At 40.3% G+C, this 26,552-nt stretch overlaps 2 protein-coding genes across 13 annotated transcripts in view; one reads left to right on the plus strand and one right to left on the minus strand.

Annotated features, from left to right (window-relative positions):
• The window catches only part of grip1 (glutamate receptor interacting protein 1), a 309,859-nt gene extending 305,581 nt beyond the window's left edge, over positions 1 to 4,278 (plus strand). For all 12 annotated transcript variants that reach the window (XM_088644623.1, XM_088644629.1, XM_088644625.1 and 9 more), the window contains one exon: positions 89 to 4,278. In XM_088644623.1, the coding sequence (XP_088500749.1) occupies positions 89 to 340 (252 nt within the window). In that variant the 3' untranslated portion in view covers positions 341 to 4,278. The remainder of the gene's footprint in view (positions 1 to 88) is intronic.
• Positions 4,098 to 26,410, minus strand: helb (helicase (DNA) B). Its single transcript, XM_088644633.1, has 13 exons — positions 26,133 to 26,410; positions 24,470 to 24,832; positions 22,857 to 23,077; positions 20,451 to 21,374; positions 19,145 to 19,322; positions 18,340 to 18,481; positions 14,220 to 14,368; positions 13,230 to 13,314; positions 11,417 to 11,476; positions 9,340 to 9,505; positions 8,299 to 8,433; positions 7,133 to 7,765; positions 4,098 to 5,302 (listed from the first exon to the last, which is right to left on the minus strand). The coding sequence occupies exons 1-13, from the start codon at positions 26,338 to 26,340 to the stop codon at positions 5,186 to 5,188; spliced, it is 3,381 nt and encodes a 1,126-aa protein (XP_088500759.1). The 5' UTR covers positions 26,341 to 26,410; the 3' UTR covers positions 4,098 to 5,185.
• Between the last annotated feature and the right edge of the window lie 142 nt (positions 26,411 to 26,552).

The raw sequence follows: 26,552 nt of genomic DNA on the forward strand, positions 1-26,552 counted from the left end.
CACATTCAAGGAGGGAAACAACACAGAAACAGGAGAAAGACGGAAACCAGAACGGCTGATTACTTGTGCTTTTCCTTTTTAATTGCAGATCAACCACGTGCGGACCAGAGATTTTGACTGCTGCCTGGTGGTGCCTCTTATTGCTGAATCGGGGAATAAACTGGATCTGGTCATTAGCCGAAACCCCCTGGCCTCCCAGCCAGTGACAGAACTGGATCAGCAGCCCTCAGAAGCTCCCAGTGAGTGGAGCGAACAGAATGATGCTCTACAACAGCCGCAGCAACAGCAGAGTAGCAGATTGGCGGGAGTGGATGCCAGAGAGCCCACAAAAACCTTATAGCAAAGCAAACTTGAATTACAGAGCAATTGAGACCGTTCCCATGGTGCTAAATCACTTTAATAGTGTTTCTCTATGGAAAATAGGGCAGACGTCAAGGATTTGTCAAAGCACACTGAATTCCTCCTAGTATCGAAGCATGAACCAGTGAAAAGCCCTCAGAACTGATTATATCTTCCCTTTATTTGATGGGTGTGTGTTTCAAACCCCTTGTGATGATGATGGTGATCATGAAGACCTATTGATATACAAAAAAGAAAACAGTGCCATCCTTAATTTTGTAATCCAGTAGGACAATACTGGTTTAGGTCATGAAAAATAATCATCTGTTTACAGTAATAATTTAGGATATTGAACTCGTCCACCTGTGTACAAGACAACGATGTGGGTGTTTTAAAGTCTGAAAATCCCTTATCCTTATTCCTAAGGAGACATCCTACAAACCATATGAGGCAGAAATACCGCAGAGTTGCTCCAGGCTTCTCTGTGTCCACCAGAGTCTGAGATGGCAATGATCACGAGGTTTATTCTTGCAGAAGTGGGGTGGCTTGATTCACAATATTTATTTTTATAAGTATATTTTTTAAAAAGTATTGGAAAGCCTGCGCTTTTTCATGCAAGCTTTGCCCAAGGTCAGTAGAGATCCTGAAGAAGGAAAAGGGTTTACATCCAGTAAGATGATGAGCTGCCGAGGGAAAGCCTCCTGTACATGAGAAGACTCCTGCTGTGAATAAGGCTCAAGCAGGAATTTGGCTTAATCCCAATGCATCTTAACTGCAGGCTGGAAGCTTACTGCATGTGACTTTTTCTGTTAAAAGATGTACGCAACAAGAGAAGAAAAATATTTGGCTGGTCTCAGCAAGATGAATTTTCAGTCTATTTATTTTTTCCATTTAATTCTAGACCCATGCTTTATAAAGAAAACTACAATACAACGTGGCTAAAAAACACAAAGTTGGGGTTTGCTAAGATGTAGCATATATTTACCCTTTAAATGTAGCCATACTGGTCAGATAGTCAAAATGGAGATGTCTTTTCCTTATAAATCTGCCTAATATGCAATGCAGCCACTATTTTCCAGGAGCACAGCTCTCTCTCAATGCACCATGGACACCCAGAGATTTTGGAAGAAGCCTTAAAGAATATTTGTTTATTCAGACCTGGTGTGCAATCTAATGTATACAGTGGATACTAAAATCTAAAAACTCTCTATGTTCTTTGTACAACTCAAAATGTAGTTTTGCAGTGAGTATGTGTCAGCTGCTGAGATCTGTGCACAAGATCAGAAGTCCTGCATAGACTTCACCTATAACTATTCTTGAGTTAAAGCCAGGGGTTTAGCCTTCAAGATTTAGCACAAGGCCCAAGGCAATAAAAATTCAACAAGATCCTCCAAAAATGTCCAGTCAGAGCATGTGAAATAGGAATTTTGCTTTTTGATGAAAGATGTAAGATATCCAACTGTGGTTATTCCACCTGAGCCCCAACTTGCAATTAAATTATGGCTTGTAGCTTAAGAATCTGTACAAAAATGATTTTGTGATTATTTTAATCAGTACAGTGGTTCCTAAAATGTGTGACATGATGTGTGTTCAGGGGGAACATGGATAAATTGCAAAATGTAGCTGGGTGAAGAGAGAAGGTTTAGGAAAAAGATATCGCCTAACCTACCCCCCAGTTTAATTCACTTCAAACACAACCAGGTAAGGTCTGAAATGAATGAAGGTGGAGTCTTTGGCCAAAAGCACTGTGAACTTCCCTCATTTATACTTGAAACTGCAATAACATCTGAATATTGTTCTGGTGTTGCAGCTTTGAAAATCACACGGACCACACTTACATGATAAAATGCTCTCTATAAGGCACACAAGTTTTATTTCATTCTAACTGGGATACTTCTTCTACAGTCAGTAGACCCTTTATGGCACAGGGAAGCCATGATATAAAAGGTTTGGGAACCACTGGATTAGTGAATCCATAAAATCAAGTATTTCCAAAACTGTTGCATTAGTCCATTAAAGGCAGGCATGAGATATAGGGACAACCTAAGATGTGAGGCTCCCTAATTATGTGGTAATTGTAAAAAAAAAAAGTCAAATGTGTACATGCAGCTTTTTGCATGTAACTCTACAATGGTTATGTGCATATTGCATCAACTAAAAAAAATGGTTATGGTGTCCCATAAACTGACCATTTGCTAGCGAACTTGAACCAGATAGTATCTGGATACTAAAAAAAAATCTCATTGGCATGCATGTGCCAAGGGAACTCCAGTACAAAAATGTCAGGAAGGGGTTCAATATGACCAAGCAGTTCAGGTTACAGACAATTACAAAGATTAAAATTAATTAGGTTTCCAAAAAAATCCCTTTAAAATGATTAGGGATACTTTGTCATAGGTTGCAATTTTGCTACCAAAAATGTCTGTGTCTCACTGATGTTGGTGCTTGTACACTGAGTGGGAAGGAGGTACAACCCTTATTTAAACATTTTGCGTACACGTATTCTATTTTCTTAATTTCTGAATAAACTGTGGTGATTACATCTAGCCATCTAGCCTCGATACACAAAAAGCAAACAGCCAAGTAGCAAAAGAGTGTTCTTGCAGATGATTCAGCCTAAGTCAATCATCAACTTTTCCCTCCATTGCCAACTTTTTCTATATGGCAGCAAGCATGAGGTTATAATAATCCAAGTATCTGCAACTGTGCTTTTCTACTTTGTATTTTTTCCCTGGTTTCAGTAAATGTTGAATATGCTAGTGTATGTGGAACTGACTTTATTAAAAGGGTATGTTTGTGTACCTTTCGTAGTGTTTCAAGTTGGCAGCTCAGATGAAAAGGCTGTTCAAACACGATTATTTGTGAAATGGCACTTGTATGTTTGCTCCGAGAGTTTGGGGTTTGTAAAATCGCTGTATGTTCAGTATCTTTTAAAAAAAAATACAGTGCAACTTTTGCAAATGTCAGTCCTTGATTTGACACTGAAAATATGTACAAAGAGTACCCAAATACAAAAAAACAGGCTTCCTTGGAAAACAAACCTGAAATAGTTGTCTGTAAAATAGTGGCTTTATTAATGGATGTGACCCTTGTTGTCAGTGCTCACTAGAACACCTCAATTCTATCCACAAAATCACACTTGTATGCTTCAAACAGCATCAATATACTTATTTAAAGTAAATGCAGCTATCCATTAGAATGTGCATTCCAAAAACAACTGATTCACCTTAACTGTTTAACTACAAATTTAATTAGGAAGATTTTTTTCTTTACATCCATTGCTCGATCCACATTCAGGTACGTGCTTGTGTTTGAACTTTAAAGACTTGCAAAGAGAACCTTTCTTTCCCACCAAAATCAGCAATTACCATCCATCTCTGATAATGTTCAGCCATAAGTAACTGATGAGCTTAATGAAAAACATTAGTGGTTAAAGTTTTTTTTTATTTCTATGATATTTTAGTACTGTTTGATTAATACTTTACTCCTGTGATTCTACTGTAACATGGCATATTTATATTTGTACAATTTTTTGCAAACATGCTATATTTGCACCTTTGTTATTTATATAACATCACATTCTTATCTGCTTATGTACAAAGAAAAACAAACTTGTGTTTCTGCTTTAAAGTTTTTTTTTTTTCCTTCTTGTTCTCCCTTGTGGGGACAGTTAAGTGGAATTTAGCACTGCCAGTAAAACAAATGATTAGGTACCCATAAATAAATTAAGGTAAATTAAAATCAATTTCACACGTAAGTCCCTTAAATATTGTATTTTTATTTTTAATGAACAAGTATTATAATCTGTAAAGTATTTTTGTACAAATTTAATACTTTGGTAGCATGATATTTATCGTCTATGTATAACTTTGGGAATTCCTACAGTTGTAAACCTTTGTATGGAAAAAAAATCAAATAAAAGATATACAGAGTGGTAAAGGTGCAGACATGACTAGTTCATTGGAAATGTTTAATTGTGTTTAGAAATGGCAGAGTTAAAATTAGTTACAACACAAGCAAAGCCAGGGTCACAGGATGGCTACACTGTCATTGTTTTTTTCTGACATCCAGTTCGCAGCAGAAATGACCAAAGCTAATTCTCTTAAAACTATTTAAGAGTTGCAGAGTTAAGTTTTCTCCTTAACTCTGCAACATGCTAAAATAACTAAAATCCTTCTCTAAAATATTTCAGAGAGACATTTCTGCCAGTTTCTTTAAGCCAATTAACTCAAAATCTGTACTTCCAAAATATTCCCTGTACTCCCACAGTCTTCAAGTCTCAAGATAGTGGCACAAAAGAAATTTTGTTTTCAAAGGACAAGAAACTGCACTGTCTCTCAAATTCTGCAACTTTTCTCAATACCAGGCTCCTCCTACAGTAGGTTCATTTTCTATCATAACTGATTGATCTCGCAGACAAGCTCCAAAGAGCTGTGGCTAGTATTTGATTACATCTGCAGATCTGACCTAATAAAGTCAGCAGTTTTGCAAGAAACTTAATTTGTCAATTAAACTTGATGAACATGGTTTCTGGAGTATAGTTTACAAATACAAAATCTTAGCAATGGGACATCTAAACATAATATTTAAAAAAACAACCTGCAAGATCTTACTTTTTAATGTCAAGAAATGTTTTTTTAAAAGAGTTAAGGCAACTTTTTCAGTGCAAAATTCTTGTCAAGTGTTCTCTATTGCAGTCTGATTCCAGTTTTCTATTACTTTTTTTTTGCATAGCAAGAGTATAAGCAGCACTGAACGCCCATTTAACGGAGCTGTGTCCATGAAAACATGGCCTGAGTAACAGTTTAACTCTTGCAGCAAGGTAACTTGCACGGGTTGGGGTTGGTCAGTCCTCTGGAGGTGGAGGTGGGAAAAGTTGCCTGGCTCTGGAGCTGGAACTAGGACTGGCCAGTGACAAGGACTGAAGTCGAGAGCTGCACAGCGGAGACTCCGCTGCCACTTCCTGTCGAGACATGAGCAGAATGCATGATGGAACACAGCAGGAACATAGACAACCAATCAGACAAGACCTTATAAGGGAGTTGACACACTCAGATTCAAGACTACAGTCTGTTAACATAAGTCATTTGATGGGTTGTAAAGGGACAAACAGCAAGTGGGTTTTTTAAGCATGTATCATTGTACAGTACTTTGGGGTTTTGAAAGGCACAAATAAAATGTATTATGAAAGAAAACAAGGCTACAAAAAGATTTCCATTACTTTTGGGCTCAGGTGCTGAACAACTTACTTTCCATATAGACATTTAGATATTTCCTAAATGTGTAACATCACCTCTTCTCATTCCCATTCCCTAAAATGTATAATAATGACATAGCGCAAGGACAAAGAGTGATTCTGCAACATAAGCCTGAATCATGTTGGCAATGATAAAATATAATTTCACTTGAGGCAGTATTTTATTTAACAACAGGTTTGAGTAGGAAGCTGTGTCACCGTGCGTAGGCTGATAAGGAACAGGCAAAAGTTAATTCCATTCTGAAACGCAAAGACATGCAACTTTTTGTTGATTCGAAATTGCTGTGTCTCTCTGCTTTTCATTTCTGCAAGGACTAAATCTTTACCTATTTAACAAGCCATATATCCTGTATGATTTAGGCCAATTCAAACCTTTTCAGCATATTCACCATAAAAGTGCAAAATACATTCTTCTCTTTATTCTCTCCAGGCGTGTCTTTCATTAAGAATTCAGCGCATCGCAAAACCCAAGGAGGGGAAAAAGACTAATTATCTAGACCTTCTCTATCAGTATTCAATAATTCAAATTGAGATGAACAATAAAACTTGTAAATAATGAGCCTACCCACTGGAACTGGAACTGAACTGGAATAACATTCTCCTTTTTATACATATGTAAATATAATCTGTTTCAGTCACAATAAAAGAAACATTCTTTGATAGTGTGAAAAAACAAAAAGCATGCACTATGAAATTAACAGAAAGCTGCTCCCTCAGTTACTTTTGTTTGTATTGTACATCTACAGCCAGGAAATCAAAAGTCTGACACAGCTCAGTTGGGGTATGGAAAATCACGATATGCTTATTAATAGGGCTAGTGATTAGTGGTTTGGAATAATTTTCTAACTTTGCAACTATGAGGTTCATAACTCACGCTTGCCCACTGGCACAGCCCTCAGGAATTTAGTACTGATAAGTAACCGCACTTCGACAGAGAAATAAACCCAGGGGAAGCTGACCTACAAGCCGGCTCCTTACTTGCTGGAAATATTACAAAATGTTACCTCGTATGCTTAGAAGCTGTTGGAAAACGCAAGTAGAATCAAAACGTTTATTCTGATTAAAATTAAAATGTTGTTTTTTCATCAGTAGCACACAGGGACACGGCTAAAATGTCTCTTCTACAGATGTGATGCTATCGTTGTTGGGGTTGTCCGTTATGACAGCAGGGGCTTGCCACATGATTGGCTATGAACTCTGGGTCCTGTGAACCCCTTCATTTTCATGGAAGTAATTCTGCACCTCCTGAGGCCCCCAAAACAATAAGTCAAATTAAAAACTAACCACCAGAAACACGTCCCATCAAAGTTCTAGCAACTAATTTAGTTACCTAAAATCGAGCAAATCGACTCGATTGAAGTGCACAAATAAAAAATGTTCTAAATGTAAATGGATACTTCAGATGAGTTCAAATCTCTTCTCTTTATTAATGTTTCTGTGACTGATTTGAATGATCACCATTAAATACGTAAGGTTCCAAAGAAAGATATCGAATTTAAAATTGTAAAGATAAAGTAAATAGGATTTTACTCTTACCCTTGAGATCTTCGATGGTGTGTGACTGCCATTGCTGGTGCTTTTCTGCCTCTTAACGCCACACGGACTTCTGGAATCTGTTTCACTGTTCCTAAAAGAATCCCCAGAGCTGCCCTGATGATCACAGGGGCCAGGCAGAGCACCAGAGTCCAGGCCATTCGTCTTACCCTTCCCAGCATTCTCTGCATTAGGGACAGGGGGACTCTGAGTGTCCATGGGAGACCAGGAATAAGCCTCGGAGAAAGCTATATCATCCAAAAGAGACACATCTGCAGTGCCTGAGTCTCTAACTAAGAGGTTTTGCCGAAGTAAAGGGGTTGTGGAGCACTGGTCCTGAGGGAGCCTTTGAGAATTTGCGGACAACGACGTGGATGGAGTGGAACTCGGGCCCGACGGTGCTCGGAGCGAGGTGGAGGAGGTGGCCTTGTTCCGCTTGTTCAGCTCCTTTCTCACCAGCTCCTTAAGCTGTGTATTTCGGGCAGGAATACTGCGTTCAACCGCGTTTTTCAAGGCATCCTTATTGCCCACCACATAAACCCGTCTGCGCCCTCGTGTCACCGCCGTATAAATATGCTGCCAATTTTCTCCTCTTCCGTCACTGAGAGCATACACTATCGTCTCTGCTTCTGAACCCTAAGACAAAAAGAAGGCTATGAGATTTTTGGCTAAAACTCTGACAGGGAAATTGTATAAATAAGGTACTTTAGAGTTTTCACTGTGATTAAGGCAATAAAACACTCTTTATATCACATACCCTTTTTTAACAAAGTATACTTGTTAAAAAGTATATATGATGTGACATGGTATTTTTAGCTAAACACAACAGGAAGGGAAAATATGATTCAGTGGAAGTCTTCCAATAGCATTATGGCTAGAAATAGAGGAAAATAGATTATCCTCTCTCCAAAGGGGGCTTATCAATGCGTATGAGAGACATATTCCAATAGCCAAGATGGACAAGAGTTTTGAGATGAAACAATTTTCCACAGCACCTCAAAATTCCTCCCACTTGTCAAGTATCAGAACTACCAAGTTTCTTTCTGATGCATATTATGCTGTCAGGAATTCTGGCTTCCAACATCATTGTTTTCGATGCAGACTAAAGAAACCCTGAGTGTCAGACTAGTCTCTGCTCCAGGGTACTGAGGCTGGTTCGGTGTGCAGACCTGGAAGGTGTGGATAGTTCTGGCCCAGGCGTGTTTCAGTCGGCACTCCCTCTGCAGCTCCCTGAACCACACACAGAGCTCCCGGCAATCTCCGTCGACTAGCGTCAGGTAGCGCTTTTTATCTTTTTCTTCATCCTGCGCACAAACAAAAATGAAAGAGCCGTCTGCCTCAGAATGAGTTTATTCATCTACGACTTCAAACAGTCACAGAAATGAGTAAATCAAAAAGAGATGTCAGTAGAGGGTAAAAACTAACAAAAGATGCGTCAACCGGTTTTATTTTCTGTGACTTTTACTCCATACAACAGAGTCTAAGAACAAAGACTTGTACAACTGTTTTTTGTAGTAAGACATACTAATAAATCATAATCTGAATTATACCGTAACATGATAGTGATTTTTGGTTTGCCAGAAGGTCCTTGTTTTCTAGCCATAAAGCAGTATTACCTCCTTGAATCCAGTACTGTGATGGGCAATCTCTAAGGACATTGCCACTGTGAATGGTTATAGCAGACCAGTGGGCAGCACTCTCCCTCTCTGCACCAGAATTGCCAAACCTATGCTTCAGTGTGGTGACAGTGGGCACTGCTGGCCTTCCGCAGAGTTGCTCAACTCTCTCGTGCTTATTGGTCATTAAAGATCCCCACTGAACTTTTCGAAAGAGGTGGAGTATCAGCCTCAGTGTTCCTGCTAAGCTCCACTCACAACTTGTACCATTAGGCCTTCCTAAAGTTCCTCCTTATGTCAAACGGAGAAGCAATTTCTCACTTTTCCACCAGGCTTGCTGTGTAGTGTGACGTCCGGAGCATTTTCCTTCTTTTGGATGGAAAGCATTATATAAATAAAATTGCTATTTTATAACCTGCCATAAAATACTAGACTTTCATCTCATCTCGTCTGTTCAGCTGGATAAGGCTGTAGTTTTTATTTATTCAGGTATACGTCTGCTTCTGAATACAGAAATGACTTGCAGGTATATGGGGTCTTTTTCAGAACAACTTGGTTATGTCAGAGGGCTGTTGAACACAACAGGTGTCTTACCCTGGTTATAAAGAATATTTCCCCATTGCAGAGCCGCACAGTTTCCTTATGCTTCTCGTCCACTTCCTGATTAAGGTCTCTTTCCCGTGTCCGTTCCAAAACGTTGCCGTTTTTCGTGCAACACACTTTGTCGCCAGGCTGAAACTTAAGCTTGCCTTTGTGGTTCCTAAAATGGCACGAACAAAAGGCACAAACACACAAAACTGAATTTGTTAACAGTGATAATGAGGACAGTAATGATTATAACTGTTCTTAGCACTTGTCCAAAGAAGTTTAACAAATTGAAGGACTGAAAACCTCAAAAGGTTTCAAAAAAGCCCTTCTGTTGTATTTCTGATTTCACTTTCTTTGTGGAAGCTTTCTGGATTGTCTAATTACTGTACAGTATGCTTGTGTGATTACCCTTCAGATTTATCTACAGTATAATCACTGGATACACTGGAAAGTGTAGATTCTAAATATGAAGTCACAGATGAAAACTAAGACAACAATAAAATGAGGAATCATTGTAGAAGCATGAATGCTTTTGTAAAACACCATTTTATCATGAAAATGAGTTAAGTTAAGGGCATATTACCATGGAAAAATGTAAAATATAATCAGAAAGTCTAAAAATCTCAAAGACAGATGTTGACTGTAATTTAATTAAATATTAAATGCACAGAAAACCAAACATACAGAAGGCAATTAGTCATTCTGGTCTTGACAGGAGACCATGCATTAGGTAAAAACTCTATTCATTACAAATAGTATTCCATACTGTTGCCTTGAGCAGTACTGCTCTTTTCAGTAATATACTGTAAATCCTCTCTTAGTAAACTGTAGATTCTGAAATGTCCTGTTGCATTTCTTGTTATGAAACATCTATGTTATTCATGTTTCAAAATGTTTGTTCTTATTCCTTACTAGAATGAGTATCCTTCATTATTTAGATATTTTGTCTTCACACTGCAGATACACCTATTTAAACACAATACAACCCAAAACAAAATCTAATTCAGGAGAGTGTTAAGAATTTTGCCCATCATACAAACAGTGGGTACAGATAAAAAAGTGTTCCAAATACAGTTGTTTTTTTTTTAACAATCGTCCGTTTCAAACCATTGACGTAAAGCCGCACGATGCAACGAAACAAAGCGAAATATCCCCATCTAGTGGTTATTTGCGGGACTTTCTTCTACGTCAAAGACAAAACACGTTTTTTTTTCCATCCGAGTGCAACCCAAGTAGACATTTCAATGAAACAAGAAATCCCAAAGTAGAAAAAAAGGCAACAGACTGCACAAAATAACAAGACCTAAGACATTATTCCATGCAGGTTTTCTGGGAGGATTCAAAATCATTGACTGCAGGAGAGAGTTTTATGCAACCAAATGAAAACTATTTTAAATAGTGTTTGGTTGTAGTTGTTTAAGGTTAAAGAATTAATGCCTGCGAACAATACCTTCCTCTGTCACCAAGAAAATCTGTATTTTTACCCTTCTTCCCCACAGAGAGATGATAAATCAATACAAATCTTCCAGCTGTTCTTCATGGTCATCCTGTTCTGCAGCTGTTGCAGTTTATTCTTAAACTTTAAACCTCATACTCTTTCTAACTCTCTCCCAGGAAATTATTTCCATGAATTGTCAATATTCTATGCAGATTTATCGACCTCTTACAGCTGTCTATGAAAAAGGCAACGTCATAACATTCTACAATGAACCAAAATTAGTTGCCATAGCAACACTGAAAAAACTGTTGTCAATCTTACCAAGCTATTAAGCAAGATAATTGATACTTTAGCCATGACAGAGTTTGTCAATAGCCCTTTCGCTCTGAAGACGGTTGAGTCACAACTAGAAATACAAAATATTTTGAATACATGTGAAAAAGACTACTCAAAAAGAACAAACCAGAACTGAGACTCTCTTCAATCTTCATTTCTCCCAAACGACATACAGTATAGCAACCCAAATAATTCTGAAGTCAAGACCATCCCAGCTCAGTCATCCAGTTTATTTTCCCATTTTCTTAATTTTCTGCATTTATCATTCCAAGAAAGAGGAGTTTCAGAGTAAGTTTATACGCTTCTTACCTAGTATTGTGACCGGAATAGTGCTTGCAGCAGAGTTCGTTTATTAAGTCACAATCTTTCCTGAAAGAACAGTGAGAGAACAGAAACAAATTATGTAAATCAGGATAGCACAAATTAATTTCTGCACTAGCTCAATATTAATAATAAGTACAGGTCGTAGCTATTCAACATATTTTGATCTTTCAGACGGCTTCAGAAAAAAAGGCACAGTTGGGTTAGATATAAAAGTTACAATTTGGGCACACAAAATACACATAAAAATCCTTAACACCGGTTTAAATAATCCTGAAAAATGAACGTTGTCTTTGTGTTCTTAAAATAGCAGAAAAACGCCTTTAAAGTGTTCGCATTAAGCGTACAGCTAGTTTCAGACGAGTTCTGAATGAAGAAAACATTCTATAAAACTCGACAATCCCAAGTGAGACCAAGAACAGTGGTGAGGTTTGGGCTTAACCCTTTAACGCATGTACGCATTAATCGTTTTCTCTTCCCTTTCAAAAATAAACATTTCCTTTTGTTAAAATCGCCTTGTAGCAAAGGGATTACAAGCTTTTCTAGCAAAAAAAAAAGTGCAGGGCTGCAGAGCTGACAGCGATTGCCGAGTGCTGAGGCGTCTGCCAGCTCATCAATTTTTCCGCTTTGAGTTACTGTACAAGAAAGAGTGCTGGCAGTCCTCCCTCTCAACCTGGGGGCCAAGGGCACTTCTCAAAGGGATTGGCTAAGCAGTAAAAGGACTGCGATATATTTCTGCTACGCTGAGCTTTTCCTGCGAATGAGAGGAATAATGAGCAGCAGAGCAACCTTCTTGCACTGCTTTGTAAAATGTGAGCTTGATTGCTTAGGACTTGAAGAGAGAGCAGGTGAGTAGAATGCAATTGCTACACCTAAAAGTCCTTACAGATACTAATCAAGGGACTATGATTTGTTAGACTGTAAGGTGACCTAGGACACTGTACTGTTGGAGGAGGTATCTTTCGGAGGAGATGTTAAACTGAGGTCCACACTACTTGTCATTAAAGATCCCTTGGCACCGTTTGCGGGAGTTGAGGTGCTAACCCGGGTGACCTGGTTAATTCCACATGGGCTTGCACAATCTGACCTCTCCGAATTCCCCTAATGTTAATTTGGTGAAGTAGCTCCTTACACCTCCATCTGTTCTGTTATGGAGAACGGTTGCAGTCACACAACAGCTGCCAAGCGTCACCTAACTGGGTGCTATATCTGTCACTGAGATAAAGTTGTCCCCTCCTATATGTAAAGTACTTTGGGATCCACTTAGTAATCATCACCATCTGCCTGCTTGACTACTGCCATTGGTCCATTTGCTGCACAATTGTGCATGCTATAGTCTTTTTACAGAGGCAACAGCACGGAAGAAAGCAATGCCTGATGTACAGTACAGTATACAGTAAGTCCACCTGTTGGTATCAGTAGAAAGCAGTATCTGTGATAGCAATTGCTTCTCATGAGGTTTGCAACATCTAACTTTAATGTGACAAAGCATGAGTGCTTTGCCTGTCCAGCCTGCTCAATATGAAGGATTTTATTAAGATCTGAAGGGAGCAACAGGATGAAGTAAATTGGTCTTGAGATAAAAGTATGCCTGCCTCCTGTCAAATCATAGTTCCACATCTCATATCTTGATTCCTCTTAAGACTCAAATTAGCTACACAGCAAAACAGGCATCGTGAGAATTAAATGACTTTATAAACACAGAACACAGATCCCAGACTAGAGTAAGAGAACCTGACGTGCTGCCTATGAGCCAAGTAAATTAATCAGAGTAGTGACATTCTCACTTGGGTTCTCTTACCTTCGAAACGCAATGAACTGAGAGGAGTTATGATCCATCAATCCAGGGGCTGACTTCAAAAGCAATTCGATTGCGTCTTGTAGCTCTGAAAAATACATCCAACATCTTTTAAAAAAGAAATGTGAGTGCGGTGTGTGAACTCGGTGCACACCACAGGGGTTAGGTTCAGCAGGAATGTATCTGACAAGGAAAAGGTTTTTATTTGATAACCAAGAACTCCGGATTAGTATTTCCCAGTAATGGAGCACAGCGACAGTATATGTGCCTTTCTTCATCTCTAAGAAATCTACAGGAATTATGCAAGCCTAAAGTGGATGCTGTTAAAACTTCCCTGTTAAAACAGGGCACACTTTACAATCTCAGTAAACCAAAGGGATTTTAGAATATCAACCACAGAGATAAAAAGAGAGTAGGAAACCAAGAAATCAAAAATTAGAAAAAAATAAAACTATCTTACAATTTACAAAGAAAAAAGGGCCTAAGACAGATGAAAGGCTAACCTAGGTTTTTGAAGAGATAAGCAGAATCAACTCTTAATCCCAAACCGACTGTCTGTTATACTTTATACAACAAGACTGTAGGCGGCTCTGCTTCAAGGAGGTGTGCCTGGAGGAAATATAATGAGATTGTTCTGTTGTCTCCCAGTGTTTAATACACCTGACTGATTCAACATGAGCATAATTACTGCAACTGAAAGACGGCAGGGTAGGCCGTATCAGTTTTGGCACACATCTTCGAGAGCTTCACGGAAAAGGTTCCATAGCAATCTTCAGAGATGTAATTACAAAAACCAAATCTCCAAGTGCCACTCTGGGGCTGTCTAAACAGAAACACAGCAAGCCACTGCCCGTGTGCCTTAAAATGACTGAAACACAGCCTTCAGTTTGATGTAACCCACAGAATTACAGGTCCATCATACTGCCCAGTTGGTTTATTCTGTTGGCACAATCAAGATTCTAGCAGGCTGCACGCTATGGATTCACTTCTCACCACAGGTATTCGCCTCAGTGGGAAGACAGATGAAAACGAAGCTCTTGTCAGGCGTGGGCATTGTGACTGAAGGGCCACTTCCACCAAGCTCCACGGTGGCATCAAACTCCAGAGGATAATAGCTTCTCTTCTTGCCCATGTCTGATATTCTAGAAAGGCAAAGTGAAAAGTTATGTTTATTTATAGAGACAGTACAGTTTCACCTGCATTAAAACGGTCAGATAATTGTTAAAAATTACACTGCAAATCAGAATCATTATTATTAAATGAAAGCCGATCGGCTCTACATTTAGATCCTGCTTCTTTGTAGCCACATGTAATTATTGCAACAACATTCTTCAGCTTTACATTTAAGTGCAATGCTTCACAGTTCCAATAAGCCAAGAGATATATAAATGATGAATTTCTCATTATATGTATGCTATTACTTCAAAGTCTCTATGCACTTTGGATTCACATTTTATTTACATTTTTAAAATTGACAACAGATGCAAAGTCAGAGTTTTGGACTCTAGATAAGCAACAAAACATCAATAGTTCCGTTCTGTCGACACACAAGAGTTGGCCTATATAATAACAGTATCAACAAGTATGCAGAGAATTCATAAAGAACAGATGAACAACGTACTGGGCTGGGATTTGAAGGATTAATACGTCTGTGCCATCAAATGACCACCAAAAAACAAAAACAAAAGCTACAAAAGACAAAAACTATTAACATTAGGTAATTATTTTCCATTATAGTAGGCAGAACTGTAGTATAGTTCTCCTGCCTTTACTTTTGGTTAAACCATCTTTCACAGCCTGCTTATTCCACAATGAACCTGTGAAACTCTGTCACAGACCAATACATACAGGCCTAAAAGCACACTGCTTGGATATTAGTGCAAGAACTGACAAACAATAAGCCATTTTAAAACTAAACTCACAAAACACACAACTTTGGGGGAAAAAGGATTTATCTGGGGTCTACTGCTTGGAATTCATTTGAAGTACCAACAATGACCTCACAAGATCTGGTTAATCCCTCAAGAACAGGTTTCTGCAAAACTCTGCCAAGCTCCTCTATAGCACAAGTAAGGCTACAAGAACATTAAGCGATGGCATGAATGTGTGAGAAAGCAATACTTTGAATGGCACTCCTACTCTGAAAAGGAAATCAATAGACCCCAGTATCAGATGCTGTTTCAGAAGGGTTTCCTGGGACTATCTGTGATGTCATACCCCAAACACCTAATCCAGTAAAGGAGTACCTCATCAAGTAAATGAACTCAATCACAGCATATGATGAAACCTACAGTCCAGATGTTGATGTGGAGTTCTAGGCCATATCACTGGCCAGCTGTAATTAAGAGAGAGACAATAGTTCTCCAGCCGATGTTAACTCCAGTAAGGCACCAGCATAGCAAGGCAAGACAAACCAGGTATGTTGTAGCACAGCCAAGTATGTGTAAATCCACATTAGAAGGGCAGAAAAAGAAAAATTAGTAATTGTAATTTTAAATAAAAATAATAAAGAGAAGATCTAATAGCAAAACGTTTACACTATTGTCAAAACAATGTTTTCTATAAAGATTGTTCTGAAACACGAACAAGAAAAGGGAAACTTTATAGAAGTGTGTTTAGATGTACATTGCCTCTTATGGAAAAACACGAATAACGAAGCCTTTTCAACCAGCATCTGTTATTACATCACACAAGATTAGATATGAAAGGTCAAAACTAAACAGCCAGCATGAAGTTTGAAGCTGTTTCAGAACTAATGTGTTGTGTCCACAACAATGCTGCAAAACAGATACAGCAAGTTCTCAGTTCTGTAAACAATCATACTGGAGCACCACCTGTAGAATATGAAATCTGAGTTTATACGTTTGTACAATGATTGACTAGTCCACGCATTCTCAAATTGAGATTTCAATGAGGGCTTTAAATGCAAACCCATCAGAAATGGTGAGCACAGAAAAGATAATGCCAAAGTTAATACAGGATGCTCAAGCAAAATGGTACATAAGCTGTTTGCTAAAGTTGAAAAGAAACCCGCAGCAGTCTTATCAACACTGAGTTGCATACGGACATTACGGCCTGGTGCTCTGTGGCGTCTGGAATTCCACAGGAGGGATGCAACACCCTGTCTGATTGATGGAGGTGGAAAGGTCTCGGACATCAGGTCAGAATATGCCTTAAACGTACGATTGGGTTCAGATCTGGTGTCTAAGAATGGTCACCGTGATCATTAATCCACAGGCCGACCACGTATGCTCTATGGAGAGTGGCATGGTCATCCTGGATGACACACTTCCCCAGCAAGAAAGAAATGCTGCTTCAGAGAGTGCAGAACAGAAGATCGCTCAGTTTCATTAAGTAATGAGTAGCATTGTCCTTGCCTTCTAAGGAAATGAGAGCACCCAATGGATGCCAGGGTAATGCGCCCCACAACATGAGAGAACCACCAGAGCCCTTTACTGCTGGAGCCAAGTACTCAGGGATGTAGAGTCTTTAGACTGGCACCAAACGTGCATTTATCCATTTGCAGGCAAATTGGTGAAAGATGATTCATCTGACCATATCTACTCTTTCCACTTCTCAGTAGTGCGTGGCTTGTGATCTTTGCACCACTGCACATCCAGACAGGAATTGCCAGGTGTAATGAGCTGTCTGGCACTTCAACCTAACTATAGTCCTGGTCTGTGGTGTTCTTGGTGAACTGTTTTTGATTAAACTGGCTGCTCGTGTACCAGATTGAAATTTGTAGTTGCTCACCTGTTTTGCTGTGCACTTTGAATTAATGCACAGATGTCACAATCCTAGAATATGTGCTTCTGTCCACTGATGTCCTTTGCTCCATGCATCCTAGACACTAGCGCTAATGAAACATCAGTAGGTTGAGCTGTCTTAGTCACTGAAGCTCCTGCCAAGCTCACCCCAAGCATCACCCCTCTTTCAGTCGCTGAGCTTTCTTCTTGCTGGCCAGAATTGTAGACAATCAGGCCTCATGAGTATGTTTATACATGCCCCTAGGCAAGACTCACAGCTGTTACTTGCTTAAATAATACAAGAACCACGTCTATGTGGAAGCCTTTTGAATTCACAATATTTTTTGTATCCCCCCACTTACCCTTATAAAAGGTGTTTTCATCTTTTTTTCTACTACCTGTACACATACCAGCAATAAGCACCTTCCTGTCAGTCAGATGGACATGAATACATAATGAAAGCTACAAGCAAGAGGGAGCCATTTAACCCTTTCTGCTCTTTAAGCTACTTAAAAAAACCAGACAGAATCGCACGCAACATCTAAAATGGAAACTTATGTTAATGTTTCTTTATTAGCCCTATACAATTTCTTGCATTAGGAATTCGTCTTTTCACATACCCTCTGCTTTTCTCCATGGAGACACGAGACACAGACAGGGAGAGAGGCTTGGGGTCAAAGCTCAGGGTCTGCCATTGTACAGCGCCCCTGGAGCAGTTAGGGTTAAGGGCCTTGCTCAGGGGCCCAATGGAGTAGGATTCCTCTGCCGGCCGCGGGATTTGAACCGGCAACCTTCCAGTCACAGGGGCAGATCCTTAGCCACAGAGAATAAAAAATGTCTGCCACATATAAAAGGGAGTACTTCATGAATATGGCTTGTAATCTTGCAAATTGTACAATCTTGGAAATGTTAGGATGTGTCACAGTATATTCAGTATTTTATTGGGGAACTTACCAATAATTTGCTTCCTTTGGGGAAGCACTATGAAACTGAAATGACTTCATATGATAAAAAAACAAGAGCCAGAGCACAGAATTTAAAACAACAAAAAATCTCCCATTTTTCTCCCATGGGACAGCTTGTAGATCAAGACTGCACTTACTGGTTTTCCTTTTTCTTATAAATACATGATTTTTGTGTATCATGCATAATTCACCATTCACTACAGTTGCTTCTAAATCATTTGCCTGCACTGCCCTCACTGTCCCTTTCTCACTGTTCAGTTTTAGGAATAAATATATATTTTTAAATGTTGGACTTGTGAATCAATGACAGAAATCTCATTACCACCATTCTGGCTCTTACACTGCAGCATTTGGAAACATCCGTATATATATATGAAAAATAAAAAAACTTCCCCTACTTACTGCCCGGCATTATTGACAATCAGCTGGGATTCTGCACGATGGTTGGTTTTCATTTCCACAGCCCAGTGGACTTCAGACAGGCTGCTGAACATGTCAGCTAAGACATTCCCAGGCTCAATGCTGGGCAGCTGTCTTACATCACCTGAAGGAGCAATGAGGCACATAATTTGACATTTTATTACTTTCCAGTGCGTGGAAAATCCAGCAGCTCTCCCTCAATGAGCCTGCCATTCACCCAGGGATTCGAGCACTTCTCATCATGGTCTAGTGGGAAAGGGCCAGAGGAGACAAGCCAGTCCTCTGTACGGCAGTATGGTGCTCGCTGGAACAGTTTTCTTTTAAATTCTGGAGATGCTTCTCAATATTGAATAGTAACCCTTACTATAGTAAGCAGACAGTTTTAGTAACTTCGACAATCCACTGTCAGTAACTCAATAAATCACATCTAGTCCTGACAGCAAACCATTATCACAGCAGATCTTTATGTCTAATTTATTAATTAGTATCCAGATGGATAAAAAGGTATACTAACAAGAGCTATATAATGATCATATGATGTATATACACACATAATATACAGCACAACCTAAATAATATATTTAACTGGCTCAGTGAAGGCACTGCCTTTAACATTCTAAATCACTGAGAAATTGATAACTAGGTTGACATTATAAAGGATTTTTTTTAAATCCTTACTGTATTAAAGGGTAAGCTATCTTTCAATCCACTCCTAGATTTGACTCAGCTGTGTATACCATACTACCAAAGAAAACACATCCCAAGAAAATTCAAGTCCTGGACTCACCTAGAAGTATGAGCTTCTTCAGCTGAGCATACCTCACCAGCATGTTTAACACTGAATGCAGTATCTGCACAGACACCAGGCTCCCTTCGTCTACTACAAATGCTTGAACCCTTGCAAACTTCCATTCTTTTGGGGCTCCATCCTCAGCCTTCTTTGCTTGCATAAAACTCCAGACCACCTGAGAGAGAGCAGTCTTCACTGTGAACACTTCTCAAATGCCTGTACAGTGCTCCTCACCTCATACTGTGCTTGCTGTTCTTCCACTGAGCTAGAAATTGTACATTTACATCCCCCCAAAAGTCAAAATCACTGGGAATGTTCCCTACTGAGAATGGAACATATGGCCAGCCATATCACCCTGCAACTCACAACAGGCAACCCACTGCAGGTGTGATCCTAGTCAGTACCTCGATGGGAGACCTCCTGGGAAAAACTAAGGCTACTGCTGGAAGAGGTGTTAGAGGGGCCAGTAGGGGGAGCTCACCTAATGTTGTGATGGGGACACTATACTGTAAAAAGGTGCCACACTCCAGATGAGACATAAAATCGAGATCCTGACTCTTTGTGGTCATTAAAAATACCAGGGCATTAGAGGTGTTACCCCAGCATCCTGACCAAAATTTCCCATTGGCCTTTAACAATCATGGCCTCCTAATATCCCCATCTATGAATTGGCTTCATTACTCTGCTCTCTTCCCCACTGATAGCTGATGTGTGGTGAGCGTTCTGGCGCACTATGGCTGCTGTCGCATCATCCAGGTGGATGCTGCACATTGGTGTTGGTGGAGGGGAGTCCCCATTACCTGTAAAGCGCTTTGAGTGGAGTGTCCAGAAAAGTGATGTATAAGTGTAAGGGATTACTGATGATGAAGATAATTATTTATAATAATAATTATAACATTTCAGATTACAAATTTCTCTAAGGATATGTTTCACTTCGCAAAAACGGCAAAGCAAATCACACCGAGTTTTGGTAAAGCATCCACTCATAAATTAATAACTACAGATTTATGATATATGATTTGTAATGCAATAATTAAAACCTAGCTCACTTGTGTAAGAAACGGGTAACAGCAGCAGGAGTAGTAATGACCAAAGTGGGCTTAATATCTGATAAATCTCTACATATGTCTAAATATTCATACTGCAATAGAGAGCCTACAAGCAAATGAGCAAGACTGGCCCAAAGACCCACTCTTGATTCTAACCTTCCTTAAATCCCAACTTGAATTTTATTATCCCACCACAGCTCAAAAACAACCACCAGATATCAATGTGCAAACTCTTCCGTTTTTTTGCGGCCCACCTGGTGCAGCGTGTACGCGGAGAGGCCTGTTCTCTTCTTCAGGAGGGACGCAGCTCTTCCGGTGGGGGCAGTGAGGAGGACCCTGATCGGCTCTTGGGAATCTACAGCCTCCTTGCCGGTCTTATCCTGGGCCTGGCTGGGCACCTCCGAGAAGGTGTTCCACTCCTCAGAGGCACCGCAGTCGTTCTCGAAGTCTTCGCAGGCCTTCCGTACCTCCTCCTCTTCCGAGGGAAGTCCCTTCAGAGCCGCTCGAAACACCAGGCTGACCACCGTGGTCTTCCCACAGCCCCCCTTCCCACTGATTACCGTTACAGGGTTGGCACATATCATCGCCGCGGCTCGGACCTGATCAGGGTCGAGCTCCGCCTCCCCAGCCGCCTGCCCCTCCGCTGCACCTCCGCTGCGGTGCTCACGCCCTTCTGAAAGGTTTTCAGGCCGGGCGGAGTCCGCCGTGACATCCGAAGGCGCACCGTCCGCGGCGCTCTCCATTTCCGCCTCCGCTCGGCGGCCATCTTGCCCGACCTCTCCTCCTTTCGGCCGGGCGGCGCGGAGAGCCTCCCTCACGTCCAGGTCGATGCGCCACGGGGTTCCAGCGACCACAAGGCCCACGCACTTGGCGATCCCCGTCTCGTATCTGTAGTACTGCCGCAGAAAGACCCTCTGCTTCTCCTGCACCACCACTTCCTGCTCGGTGAGGAAACGCAAAGCCTCCAGAGCTTTCACAGACTGGTTCACGTCTGGACAATCGCTTAGCACTTTCTGGTACACAAAGGTGCTGCCTCTGCTCCTGCACAGGCGCTTCAGCTTGTCGTACAGCATCAGGGCACAGCGCTGCAGATCCGGAATCTGTGGGAGCAGACCAGAGTGCCAGAACGCATCCCAAGTTGCCTCACAGCGGATGAGGCCAAGCTCCTTATAAGTCACCTGAGGTTGAAGACGGGAAAAGAGTAGTTATAAACAGTTATAAACAGTAGTAATGACAAAAGTGGGCTTAACAATAAAAGACAGATTAAGGAATTTGAGCAATTGGATCTGAGAGAATGTGCCAGTTGAGCAAGTTCAAAAAGAAGTGGTTTGTACAGTTGCAGGCAACTCTAACGGGCAAGATCTTAAAATCAATTTTTACATTTGAATGACACTTCCGATCAGACCTGGATCTGGCCATGTGCTTTGCAGGGCTGGCAAGGAATAACAGAAGAGACCTCGTCCAAAAATAATCCAAGAGAGTACATGTTCACAGGATGAGGATTTCTGATCCAGTGGCTTCTATTCTGTGAAGTTAAGCCAACGTTTAGGCTGCCATTACAAGAAACAAAAGGAATCTAAGGAGCTTTTCTTCTATGGGATATTTGTCACTATCAAATTTAACATTAAAACCAGGATTGTTCGTATGCCCATTTTGTCTCAGATCAGTCAAAATACAAAAGACTCTCATTGATAAATGTAGGCAGAGACTGAACAAAAGCTCAGTGAAAAAGAGTATTAAGTAAAAATTAGTTTAGTGTTAGTGGATCCAAGCTCAATTTCTTCGGCAGAATGAAAAGGTTATAGTGAATATTATAGAATAATAAAAAAATTGCAGCAATTGTTAGTTTTTACCCCCATCAGAAACAACAACTTTGTTTTAAAGAAAACTACATACATGATATACTGCACCACAGAATATAATCCTCCACTTTGAATGTCACTTATTTCAGCACATAAAATATTCCAAGAACACAATATGGGGAAAGGCTGGCTGTGACTAATTAGTGGTAAAGCAGAAAAACTATATTCTATATGTATGTAGGCTGAACAATATTTAAACAACCTAGGAGTTTACATCACTATTACTCTAGAATTACATTACACTATATATTACATAATTATATAATATAAGACTAGGACTACATTTGAATATAGAGGCCTTGGTCTTTCTGAGAACACAAACCTGACACAGCTGCCTGTCCTCTGGAGGCACAACAGGCCTGAATGGCTGCAGATATCTGATGAACAGTTTAAGAGCCACTTGGTACCTGACATAATCTCGGACTTGCAACCGAAGAAATAGCCAGAGCTTGCACTTCGAGTGCGTTTGAAAATTGAATTTTAGAGTTGTGATCAAGTGAGACCAGACTAATCTTCGCTCAGATTGACCTTCCAGATGGATCGTCCAATTCCAACAAAGTGGGAATACTGCCCAACAGCCTAATCATAAACAGCACTGACGCGTCCATCTGTCAAAACCCAAATTAACATTAACCTGACACTGCAGGAACTCAAGAACAGAAATGTATCCCAGACAGCCCTGTAAGACGTATTGTCTTTAACCCAGAAATTCACTATGTTTGAAAAATTGTTTGCCTTTGAGGTAAACATCAGCTGCAGCATGTCAAACTCGTTTTTCTACATTTCTCTTAGACTCACACTGCTAAATCCCAGCTTCCAAACATCCGTCTTGATAACTTCCTCCAGCTTGCCCAGTAGAGACCTATAATCGGGGGCCTCGTTCTTGTCCTCTGTGCCGGCATGTTTCTGAGGTTTTTCGTCCACAGCAACAAGGTTTTCAAACTGGCGAGGAAGCAGGACGGGCAAGTACTTCATCACATACGGGTGCATAGAGGCAGCCCACACAGCCCTGCCTGCACCTGTTGGACACACTCAGGTCATTAGTGGGCAGCACACGGATACTGTTTTAGCATTAAAGTGCAGGTAGATGGTCAAGACATTACTGTAAAATATGGTGCTTTCCGTTATACCTTATTCCTTATCCCATTATATGTTAAAAGACTATGAATGTGGACAAAGTAGATTTTGTTCATTTTAGAAATTGGCCTAGAGAGTATGTTTGTCTGCTATGGCCTGCTTCTGGGTTTAAACCAGTGAGTTCTGAGTTCTCCTGCTCCAGGACCTTGAGCCAGATGGTTCCCTGTCTCTCCTGGTTGAACTCTCAGCCACCTAACTAGCAGCTGCATTTTCTCTACCAGATCTTTTATCATTAGCATTCTGCTGAACATATCTAAAAGGGCCTGGCATTTACGAATTTGAATTAATTCATGTGCCAATTAGATCAACAACAGTTTGTCTAGAATAAAAACCAATAAAAGCAAGAGTCCAGCAGGACAAGGATTGAAAAATCGATATCTTATACCATCTGATACATCTGATACAAGTATTAGAACACCCAGAAAGCCAAGAAGCAAAGCAGCTAACTCTGTATACCATTCTCATCTCCATCTCTGAATAAAGTAATAGTAATATATTTTCTTGTGATTTCATCTAATCGCACTGCTTTCAATGCTCACTTGTTGTGTGTGTAATACCTCTCAGTATCTACGGTGTATGAAATATCTACATCTAAAGGCAGTGATCCAATATGTGAGGTTGAATATGAACAGCACGAAGGTGAGACTTGGACCTGAATGTAAAAATAATACAGGCAGAAGCAAGCTGGGTAATAAGACGTTACAGAAGGAAAACTGAAGGATTTGGGTCTGAAACAAAACTGTGTCCAGCTAATAAACTGAAGAGTAACTATCAATGAAATGGATTTCTAGCAAGATAAACAGCCCACCATTGAACCAGAGGACTAGCAAAAACTGAAGATATTACATGTAAGATGCAAGTCTTATTTTCATCCTCTTTATGCCAAAAGAATTCAATGTAAACCTTAAGTAGAATATAACCAGTTAATCCTGAGTGATTGGTGTCTTGTAGCACAAAAAGCTCTTTATCCCTCTATAGTTACATGTATAAAGAGAAGATACTTCAAAGACAAAAAAAGCTTATTTACTTAATTAGATTTGACTAGTAAAGATGGCTCAGCTACTGCAACATCTCATATTTACTGCTGATGTGACTTCTTTTACAATCGCTGTGACTCTTTTTTTGACCCAAACTAAGCTCTATTAATGACAGTTGCAATTGGTATAACAGTTGAAAACACTAAAGCAGGCTATTTGGCACTAAAGGCATTCTGCTGCAGTGACTGCAGTGGTAGATCCCTTACAAAAAGAAAACACAGCAAATTCAAGTCTTACTTGAATGATTCACCGATGACAACATGCAATCTGCAATTGCTTCGGAACCATTGCGATCTTCCTCCCCGAAATCTTTCAACAGCTCGCGCAAGTTGGAAAAATTCAGGCTCATCCAATCCGGCAGCCAATCCATAAACTTTGTGACATGCTCGGGGGTCACCTTGCAAGCTTTCAGGAATAAGGAGATGATAGCCCTGGAATCGGACCCCAGCTCCGTCCGCAGGCTGTAGAAGGGAAACCCCAGCAGGAACACTTTGGAGTCCCGTTGTTGTACTGGAGACGTCACCTCCCACCAAGGGCTGAGCAGAGTGAACCTGCCCACCACCCGGCACTTTTTTTTCAAATCTGTGTCCTGGAAGTCCACTGCAAAATACCAGGAAGTGTCAGGAAATCTGGGAGACGGTAAGACAGATTTTAATAAACATCACAGTCCCAATTTACTACTGTTCGTCTAGTTAGCATGTTTACCTGTATACCACAACTTCATAAAGCTTCTCTCTGAGAAGACGACGCTGTTCTGACACGAGTAAGAATAACACTACAGAATATCACAAAGAGTACTAAAACATAAATCAAACGGAAATTTCACTGTTGCACTGTTGATACTCTACTTCATGTAGTAGTAGTACTACTCAAAAACCGACTTCCATTTAGATGTCTCTGCAAGGCATAAAGGTAACTGTGGTTTACTCCAACTTCACACCACTTTGGAACTATAATATCTCGCAGGATTATTGCTAATCGTCTTCTTTAACTTTAAAATGTTTGATGTTCACAGCCATCACTTAAAACCTGACATTAATGAATAACTGTTAAAAGTGCCAGGTGAGACAAAAACATGTTTTTGAGCTCAGGATTCACAACTGACAGTGGTTCTATATTACATTATTACATATGTCATTATCACTACTGGTATTCTGACTGACACTCTATCATTCTACTGTCTCTGTAATACTTTCATACTTTTAAACTTTTATACTGAGTGGCAGTCAGTGCCAACTATGGTAGATCTCATACAGGGTGGGCAACTTAAGTGTTTCAGCATGTGAATGTTTCACCCTCAGGTGTCTTGTTATCCAATTTTTGTTTATTAAACACCTATAATTTGAGTTTTTTAACTAAATTGTGTTGTATTGTGTTTTCCTGCTTTCGAATATAGAGGTCCTAATTTCCAGTTGAGAAACCCGTATCAAATCTGTTTATTTGATATCTAGCTATCTTGTTGTGGCTGGTTTACGGTCGTCTTCAAAACGTTTGTGCCTGAAATGACCAATTCCGTTATTGACATGCCCCTCAGAAGTATTTCGAACGAAATCTAAATAAATAGCAGCTGACACGACGAGCGGCACTGCAAAACTGGGACACGTCTCCTGCAGGTAAGAGAACAGCCCCCCGGTCCTACACTCGCGAAATTAACACGTGCCAGAAACAAAGCAAAATGACCCCTCCTCTTCCAAAACCCACCCAATTATCTCGCTCCTGGAGGACTTCCGCAACAACATGTTGGAGGAGCACATCAACTAAGAACCGCATAATTGTTGACGTAATGCAGTTTCTGTATTTGATTATTATTATTTTTTTCTAATCGAAAAGGAAGGGACTGTAAAACACCTGTTATTTCATTATTAAGTTTACTTCCAGAACGCCCCTAGTTAATTATTACCTTCTCTGCGGCGGGGATACGATCCTTTCACCAAATGTCCCCCTGATGACAAACTTGACATTTCTTTGAAATCCAGGAACTCCGGCTCGTCTTCGTCTTCCTCCTCCGAATCCGACTCATCTTCATCCTTCACTGCTGTTTCAGCTTTTCGTGGTAAAATATAACCAACTAAGGTCCTATCTCCTGTTGGAGCCCCCAAATAAAACATGACTTCCCCCTCCAAGCAATCAACACTGAAAAAAACGCGCCTTTCGTTTGTACTTCCTCAAGAGGCTGTCGCGGGCGTCTCTGACTGGACCAACATGAACTTTAACCTGGCTGCTTCCAAAACAGAAGTCACGGGCGGACAGGGAAGGCGGAGCTCTAAGCTTTTGCTTTAGCTGTGCTCGAGTGTAAGGCTGCATATTTTAGTTTGGGTCA

Source organism: Lepisosteus platostomus, chromosome 9 (genome assembly GCF_059453375.1).
Source record: "Lepisosteus platostomus isolate fLepPlt1 chromosome 9, fLepPlt1.hap1, whole genome shotgun sequence".
Classification (NCBI taxonomy): Eukaryota; Metazoa; Chordata; class Actinopteri; order Semionotiformes; family Lepisosteidae; genus Lepisosteus; species Lepisosteus platostomus.